Raw genomic sequence first — 9,960 nt, forward strand, 5'->3', positions numbered from 1 at the left:
CCTCCCACTTACCTCCCATGGACCTGAGACTCGAACCCACGACCTTTACAAGTCCAACTCTCTATCCATTAGGCCACAACTGCCCCTGATTGTGGGGGGAGTGAATGTCCAGCGCTCTCTCCACCCTCAATACCACGACTGAGGTGCCCTTGAGCAAGGCACCGAACCCCCAACTGCATAAATGGTTGCCCACTGCTCCGGGTGTGTGTTCACGGTGTGTGTGTGTTCACTGCTGTGTGTGCACTTTGGATGGGTTAAATGCAGAGCATGAATTCCAAGTATGGGTCACCATACTTGGCCATATGTCACGTCACTTTCACTTATCTTTAACCTTTAACAGATTTGCATTATCTACATGACTAATTTACATTGTCTGTGATCTTTGGAAACAAATGCAAGTCAAAATATGTGCTCATGTATGCAGCGTCCTGAACCCAACTGTTTTAGCCACCCAAACACAGTATTTTTATATTTTAGTAAATATATCTAATATCTAACATCCATAAAGCAAGATCAATTTATTTGCAAAACGAAACTTATTCACTAGAGAGAAGTTATCCAGAGTGTGAACTGAAACATTTCCTGAGAAGTTTCTGAGGGGAAACCTCTCCATCAAACCCACCAATCATTAATATACTGGTGCTGGAAAATACTGTAAATTCTGCCTCATAACAACTTTTTTTTATTTTTTTTTTATTTAAAGCAACGTTGTATGTTTTAAAACTACAGACATGAATATGTTTAAAATCTACTTCAGTATTCACAGGTACATTCAGAAAAGACAAAGAGCCTGTTTCATTGAATGTAAACGCTCATTATTTTCTGTATGTTCAAGATCTAAATTTTTGTTATTGTTGAAACTGTTTGGGATATTTCCATAATATAAATTTTTACTAAAACTAAATGTTTTCCCATAACTAACAACAACGACAACAAAAATTCCATTGGGTATACTTCCTCTGAAATCCTCTCTCTTTCTCTTTCTCTTCCTCTTCCTCTTTTTATGTTTATTTTTTTAAACAAACAAACAAACAAACATGTAGTAATATGAGTTTTAATTGGTGTACAGATTTGGAGTAGATTCTTTTAAATGAATCAAAGTGTGAACTCCAAATAAATGTCCCCTCTTCATTACAAACCTCTTTAACAGACTCTAAGCTCTTCAGTTGTATGTTGGCACCTGAATATCATGAACACATGGACTTGTGCTCGTCTCACTTGTTGAGAGTTTCCATATCAAGCCAAATATGAATACTGAATGCTTCAGTATATTTCAGAAACAGTATGATGAAAATAAGCATCATAGCATTTTGCCACGTCATGACGAAAGGTTAACCAAACACTGTACTTGCCCATTTGCCTGCTCATCTAGTCTGACAACTTCCCTGAGTTTCTCCTCCCAACAGAGCGTCATTAAATATTATCTTTAGTCTCACAGCAACTGAACAATCTGTCAAAATCAATCTGTCGAGATCAAAACAAGAGACAGGACCTGTAAGGCATATTTTTATGGATTGAGCTTAGATCTGAAAAAAAGTGATTTCTTGTTATAGATAAATGCCAGCTGTTTGTTAATTAATTTTTGAAAACAATTTGAAAGGCAGTTTGTTTATTTATTTATTTACTTTCAATTTCATTCTCTTTCATTTTTCTCTGTAGGTTAGAATGAGGATTTTATTGGAAGCTCTGCCGTTTTGTGCCACTTTTTTCAGTGACAACAAACTGAATTCAAGACATGACATTGTATTAAAGACTCAATGACAACAGGAATATATAAGAAATCAGTCGAGGATCAGGATCCAGAATACAATGATTTCCAAGAGGAGTTTACGAATCACATACTCATGTAAGTCTGAGTGCATTTATTTATTTATTTGTTTAATTTACTGCTGTTCATTTCATTTTTGGCACATACGTCACATCAGACACAAGGATTTCTGTAGCAACTTGCAACAAGACCAGCTTATTTTTATTTTTACATATCAAACTTAATTATTTTTCAGTGAAACTAGCTCAATATTTTGTAGTCTAACCAATGAAATGAGAAATATAAGCTTTTGTTATGTTTTTATTGATGAATTAAAGGTGATGAAAGACAGATTATTAAAAATACAATGAAATCAGAAAATTCAGTAGAAGATCAAGATTCAGAGTACATAAAACCGTCTGTGAAAGCCAACTTGTGTTTCAGTAGTCTTGAATATACATATATATAAAAAGTCTGATGTAACTCAACGGAAGTGAGTTTTTTTTTTTTTTTTGACCCCATGACGACTTCCGCAACAAAGCACCTGGAAACGTGTTCTCGTTTTCTTCGTTTCTCGTTTTCATAAAATATATCTGGAAGTTTTATTAACTTTTATTGTGGCACCATGATCATTAGGTATGTTTATGATTTCGCACTTCCAATGTTCCACATTCAAACCACTGCGGCACGTGTGTATTAGCATTAGCATTAGCTTGTATTGTCTCTGTGTCGCGGTGCATGTGTTGTTATGATTATTTGATAGTAATTTGATTGACCGAGTCTTACAATGCATTCAAGATATTAAAGATTTTACCAGTAGGGTAAATGGATAAAGATGCCCCCTTTGTTCTTAATTAAGTACATCAACATTTAGGGTAAGATGGGGTAAGATACCCCCTGGGGCAAGATGAGGTCCCCTTATTTTTTTACTCCTGACCATAGATTGCCCAAAATCTCTTCTCAGCACTTTTGATGAATAAACATTTGTGAGATTTTCTCAGTAAAAACAGTTCTGAGGAAATATCTAATTTTGTGTCTCTGGAAATTAGTGCTCTGTGACACTGTATATTATTGAATATCACATTTTTGGTGTCTATATGTTGAAGGATCTGTAGTGTTTTTAGATTTATGAAGCACAAATTATAGTTTTTATTTTGAAGTAAAAAAAAAATACAATTAGGCCCTAATATGACCTCTCAGAATTGGCCCCAAGTGACATGTTGTTGCTAATGTTGTTATTTTTATATAAATTGAATACTTATTGTAATTAATGGGGTTATTATTCAGTATTTCCATGAATTAAAAGTACATTTTAGATATCTTTGCTTTCATTCAAATCTATAGCCTAATTGATCAGTTCTGTTCATGTCAAACAAAGTCTGTTGTAAATGTCATGATATACTGGTTGAGATTAAGGAAATACACTTGATTTTCTGTTTCTGCAGATACTTTTTCCTCTGTTTGTTTGCAGTGCTGATAAATAAAGGTGAGTATCTGAACAAACCCCATTTGAAAGATGCATTCATGCAACAAACAGTTTGCAATCATATTATTTCTTAATTGTTTTCTGTGAATTCAGTGTCTCTGCAGGTCACAGTAGAGGCTGTTATTGGTGGTTCTGTTGTTCTGCCATGTGAACATGACCATAAATGTCACGATACTAATGTGCATTGGAGAGACAAAGACAGCAAGATTGTGTATGATATAATTAAGGGTGAAGATTCAGTAGCAGAACAAGACCCACGGTACAAGAACAGAGTTGAAACTTTCCCAAAGGAGTATCTGAGAGGAAACTTCTCCATCAAACTCCTCAATCTCACTCGCGCTGATGAAGGAGAGTTCAGCTGCTTCATCACACCCTCATCTGATTATCAGACTGCACAGCTGATCATCAATGGTGTGTAAAAACAGTTTTGTTTTGTTTTGTTTTTTGTATAAATTTTAAAGATAAAATCAGTCTGAATTCCAGTCTGAATGCTACTGTATATAAATGATAGACAAATGCTGTGCAGTGATGTTGTTTTTTATTATTCTGAATTTGCAGAAAAAGGAAACAAAACCACTGAACAAAAAAACCAAGGACCAGAAACACAGTCAGACTGGAAGAAGATATTATTGATCTGTGTTTTTACTCTATTATTTGTATAAATTGTTCTGCTTGTCACCTATTTCATGTTTTGCAAGAGAAAAAGAGCTCAAACTCACTCGTAGAAGGAACAGTGGCAAACTTTTAGTTACTTTTAGCTAAATTAGTACAGCTTGTTTATTTGTGGTGCACACTACTGTTAAAGCATGTATTACAAATATTAAACTGTTTTGTGCTGTTATACTCTTGCTGTTTTATAATAAACTGATAGAAAATAATGTGCACTGCTTGTTCTTATTGTGAATAAAACAGGAACATTTTTTGCTGTCTATCCTGTCAGTATGTTGCTGCCTTAACAATTCTGTGCCACAAGTGTTCTTTCTTCATGTTGTGTTTTGCCAGAATAAAGCTTCATAGTAAAAAGCTTTAAAGAGGAAGCCTCTTTATTCAGATGAGGTTACTGAAGCCGTTAATAATCTTAAACTGAACACATTCCCAGGACTGAATAGTTTTCTTCTGAAATCCACAGATTGTTTGCTAAACATTTAGATACTTTCCTTTCGCAAGTTTCCATAGCAAGTATTATAAATGCTTCTCTTCACCTGTATTTACTCAAGGCCTTACTATGTTACTCCCAAACCCATTTGTCTAAATATTTACAACATTTGTTTTAAAAAGACACTATATTAGATATCAGTCTGTTTTTTGTCGAAAACATTTCTAATATTACTACTAATAGATATTATTGTTTTGTCATATTCAATTTCAGATTAGATTTTTTTTCTTCCTTAGAAAAATCCCAGTGAACGTTAAAGTCACTTATCTAAGAATATGAGGAGTTGGTTTTGACAACTTTGCTCCTATTATGGAAAGAGCAGGAACTAAACTTTTGCCTTAAACAATCTCCCTCACAATGTTGCATGAAGGTTTACATGAGATAATATTAGAGCTGGGATAGACTCGGGACTTGGACTGCAATTATGAATGAATTCTGACTTAGACCCCGTTTACACTAGTGCATTTTCCTTTTAAAGTTAACCGTTCCAAGATGTTCCATCTACGTGCTTGGAGTGGTTGAATGGGCTGTCTATAGCTGCATCAAAAACGCTGCTTTATGAGGCAATGACTTTCCACGAAGGCACCTCACAAAACTGATTTCAGACAGGCTTCTGAGGCAGCGTAGCAGTTTAGTGGTCTACAACAAAATAGAACGAGTTTTGGTGATAATTATACAAATATATAATTACTATAATAATAATTTCTTGCTAGAAATAACATCAACCCCCGGTTTCACAGACAAGGCTTAAGCCAAAAGCCAGACTAAAATCTAAGTCTGAGCTGTTTCAACTGAAAGAATTTGCTCTGACAGATCTTAAAATATATTAGTGCCTTTGTTTTGTCTCAAGATGCACACCAGTAATGTTTTTTCTAAGGCACGTTTATAAAAATTACTTAAATGTCCTAATTGAGTCCTGTCTGTGAAACCAGGCCCAAAAGTGCAAAAAGTTAATCAGAAATATACATTTACACACAAACTATCCACCAAATGCAACAGATGCGTTGTCTTTATTTTTTAGCTCAACCGTCATGGAATGGAACGCACAGGATTGTGGGATATCAAAGGCAGTGAAAGGGTAAGGGAAGTGGTGTGTGGCCAAGTATGGTGACCCATACTCAGAATTTGTGCTCTGCATTTAACCCATCCAAGTGTACACACAGTAGTGAACACACACCCGGAGCAGTGGGCAGCCAATGCTGCAGCGCCCGGGGAGCAGTTAGGGGTTTGGTGCCTTGCTCAAGGGTCTCACCTCAGTCGTGGTATAAAGGTGGAGAGAGTGTTGGTTGTTCACTCCCCCACCTACATTCCCTGCCGGACCCCAGCCCTTCGGTGACAAGTCCAACTCTCTATCCATTAGGCCACGACTGCCCCCTAGGATACATCTATGCTGCCTTCAAAAATCAATCAGATGAAGGTTTCTCATGAGACAGGAAGTGAAGCTAACTTTGGATTCGGATGTGCCTTGATGCCTTCCTACCTTGGAATGTGTCCTCCAAAGGCAGCATTTTTCAGTTTTCGGATGCAGCCAATATATGTCTATGCCCACATTCCCACTGCGTATCCTTGACGACCGTGTAAACAATAACATCATGCTCATTATTGTACCCATAGATATGTGTAGGTAGATTCCCCATTTGACTGCTCCAAGCACGCAGTCGTACGCGTCCGCCATCTAAATAATAGGGAATCTACCTACACATATCTATGGTTGTACCTGCATGAATGGTCACGTTATATGCGTTTTCGGTTGTGTAGTGTAAATGGAGATCGTTTCTGATCGCAGCTGAAACGCCAGTGTAAACGGGGATCATTTTTGACAGACAAATCCACGTCGTAACATGAAAGATAAAAAAATAAGTAACAACATAAATTTAGGATGAAAAAACATTAATAAAAACCTCCCACACAAACGATTCAGACTAGACAAGGTGGACTTGAACCCAACACTAGATATTATGAATTTAGTGCATAGATGATTACTTGTAACCTATATCAAACTTGCATCTACACAATTACAATCTGATAGGATGAGCTCCACACGTTTTTTTCTGTTTGTTTTATTCATGAAAATGTTTCCATGTAAATGTATAAAAGATTGTGCCAGTGATTCTAGATCTTCTAGTGCTTGAAAATCTATTGCAACGTTCTCAGGTACATTCTGAGGAGCAAAGATTCTCATGTTTCAGTTTATGTGGATGTTCACAATAAAAATACCCAATAAAACCGCTTAGTGCAATGATGTTTCAATAAACCCATAAATCATGAGATCGAGCTGCAGCGGCAAAACATTGAACTAGTGTCTAAGGTTTTTACCTGTTTTATACAGTTTTATACATGTGTAGACATTTTAATAGGACATTTGTGTAATAAGAAGGAAGAGTAGTAGTTAAAATCTCTTATTGGTCTGTTTAGACAAATTCTCCATGAAACAAAACGACCTGAAAATTAATACAAGAACACATACTATGCAGACACTTTTAATGATGAACCTCTTTTTGAATTTTTTTTTTTCAAATTTCATTTTTTTTAAGCCATTTGAAAAAGACATCTGGTATGTCCTTGTTGGTTAGGGTTAAGTTTCACTTGAGGATCAGGATCAGCTTCAGGCTTCATCTTCTGGTGAGACATGGGAATTCATTCAGCACAGCCCTCACAGTGCATTATGGGTATTCTCAAACCGTTAAATGTACATCAGTCATATGGGTCTCACTGCTGTGTGGTGCCCTCTGCTGAACAAAAACATAGCCTCTGTAAGGAAGAGGGTAACTTAGTTTATAAACTTTTTAGATACTAAATTAGTTACTTTATACACACAATGAGAAGAAGAAGGACAAAAGCCCCAGCCAGCTGTACAGGCAAGTCATGCTCAAACATGCTGTATGAAACACAAGCCAAAGACCCCTTGTAATAAAATATAATATCAAATAAAATATTATAAATGTGTAATGATAAAACCATCCAGTTTCTGTAAAGTTATCATTAGGAATTTATTTATTTACTTTTTTTTTTTTTTTTTATTAAAAACTTCACACACCCCTGACCAGAAAATCAGCTCTTGTTGATTTTCAGTGGCTTTTCACATGTATGGCCTAGTTTGTGCTTTTAATGCTGATGTGAACATCAGATTTAGTCAAGTTGCATTTGAAATGTCACAGCTAAACATTTCCAGTAAACATTTCGGGATGCAAAAGCCACAGGATGGTTTCTAATTTCCACTTCTATGATCACTAACTCTTTCATTTCCTCTTTAGTCTGGTTCACAATGGTGCTTTTGGGAACCTACAAGAATCATCTGAAAAACTATGTTTCAAAATAACACGTCATGTCAAATTAAAACTGTTTACTTCAGGCTTCAGACAATATTTATGACGTTTAAAACACTGCCATGGTATGTTGGACTAAAACCATATTGCTTCATGTTTTCAACATGAAAAAGCCGTGCACTTACTACACTGTAATAAGTTTCAGTTACTTTAGAAACTTTAATAATTGTTTCAATTACTTTAAAAACAGCAGCTCTGATATAACTCAAACAATATGACAGTAAGATTCTGTGTGACAAAATTCCCAGTAGTTATTTACAAAAGCAAATATGTACCAATGAATGACAAGTTTACTTTAAATAGCAGCTGAGGTGCCTTGAAGTATTTTTAATATACCACTCCTTACAGTAAACGTATACATCAGATAATGTCATCAGGTTGTTTAAGTGCTGAGAACAGACTTAAAATCTATCTGTAATAGAAAACACAATATAAAATGCTATTACATATACTGTGCTTAAAAGGCATTTCTTGGATAAGTAATATGTGAAATAATATAATTAATATTAGCATAATGTGAAAGAATAGATGTATATAATAGGAACCTGCTGAAAAGAGCAGATTAGACCAACAAGTTGTCTCAGTCTTTTTAGTGCTTTTACTGGTGTGGTCTTAGTTCAGGAGGTGATGAAATGACCATTTATAAATATAATTTAGAATATGTAAAGGTTCATTTAAAATGAATATTAGACAGCGGTTCAGGTCAGTGAATTTTAATATCCTAGCACTCATTATCAGACAGATGTGATGTAGGCCACAGATCCACATAACTAGAAATTGTCGGTGATGTTTAGCAGGTCATCTTTAGGTTCCATATTTACAGATTCTAATTTATTTATGTTTGTATGTATGTATGTATGGCACATTGTGGCACTTTGACAGTTGAGTATTAAACATTCACAGCAATATAAACTTCAGACTTCAACTTTACTTGTTGTCTAACTTTCTGATATTAAATGTGTAGGTCTGGATGTAAAAACAACAGCCATCATGTCATGACAGCAATGCTGCTGTTTCCATTTGAGGTGAAGAAAACTGTGAGAACTGAGATACATAAACGTATAAAGGTTTTAGAAAACCTCCACTCTAAACAAAGGTGACAGACACTGCCAGCGAGCAAACCAGTGGAACATATTTCTGGTTTTGGTTTAGCACCTCAGTTTAGTGTATCTGTAACTTTTTTATTTTTCTATTTTTATTCATTTCTTTACTTATTTTAGCTGAATGCAAAAACAAAACATATATACAACTTTTTTTTTTTTTTTTTCCAAAGCAGTTAACAAAGTAATGCAATATGAAAGAGTTAATGTAGAAAAATAATTTTTATGAGATATGTTTGTAAAATCTCATGCATGAGAATATTTTTAGTTACATTTTTTTTTTCCCTTCACATGTATATTTGTCCTTTTTATCAAATGGCATGTTTCAATAAAATAATATACAAAGGTTATTGAATATTATATTTTTAATATAATATTCAAAATATAATATACAAGTAGCCTTTACTATTATGAGGTCTAGCAGCCATTCATTTCTTTTAAGGCAAGTTATTGTTACAAAACAACATACAAAACAACAATAAATTCAAATGAACCAGATCAAAAACATCACATCAGATTTGATAACTAAATGACTAAATTACAAATGAATCCAACAATCATGCTTAATGTGTACTTGTGTAAAATCAGAAAAAGTAGAAAAAAGATCTGCACACTGTTAATCCCTTTATTTTAAATGTTTAAAAAGTGACGTTTCGGTCAGAAGACCTTCATCAAGCAAACACATACAAACAGAAGCAAGACTCTCAATAAATACTAAGGTTTAAGGCAGAGTTCCAATTGATAACACCTGTTGGTAATCCCGCTTTATCCCAAAAGTGATACAGATGCACAACCACATAACACACATATAAGGATTCCACTGAAGCTATATCAATAACAAACGCCTTTCAATACAAAGTGTATATATATATATATATATATATATATATATATATATATCAATTAGAAACATGAGTTGAAATCAAGTTCTGAATTCAAACCCTTAGGGGAGAGAGTATTGAGTGTATACACTTCTCTTTTGTATCACTCTTGGGATAAAGCGGTTGTGGACGGAAAGAGGATGGGGAAGTGTTTGGATTGTTTTGTTTAGTCATTTCTGATGTTGTGTTTGTATTTATGGATGTTCTGTTATGATGTGGTCATCCTCTTTTTAATTGTGATATAGCCGCTCACATGATTTACCT

The 9,960-nt window shown here is 34.7% G+C and overlaps 1 protein-coding gene across 1 annotated transcript; it reads left to right on the forward strand.

Annotated features, from left to right (window-relative positions):
• Nucleotides 1-1,443: 1,443 nt before the first annotated feature.
• LOC306875580 (CD276 antigen homolog) lies at nucleotides 1,444-4,257 on the forward strand. Its single transcript, XM_079426252.1, has 4 exons — nucleotides 1,444-1,846; nucleotides 3,193-3,233; nucleotides 3,327-3,644; nucleotides 3,792-4,257. Exons 1-4 carry the CDS (start codon nucleotides 1,758-1,760, stop codon nucleotides 3,893-3,895), a joined length of 552 nt encoding a protein of 183 aa, XP_079282378.1. The 5' UTR covers nucleotides 1,444-1,757; the 3' UTR covers nucleotides 3,896-4,257.
• Nucleotides 4,258-9,960: the final 5,703 nt, after the last annotated feature.

Source organism: Barbus barbus (assembly GCF_936440315.1).
Source record: "Barbus barbus genome assembly, chromosome: 9".
NCBI classification, from domain to species: Eukaryota; Metazoa; Chordata; class Actinopteri; order Cypriniformes; family Cyprinidae; genus Barbus; species Barbus barbus.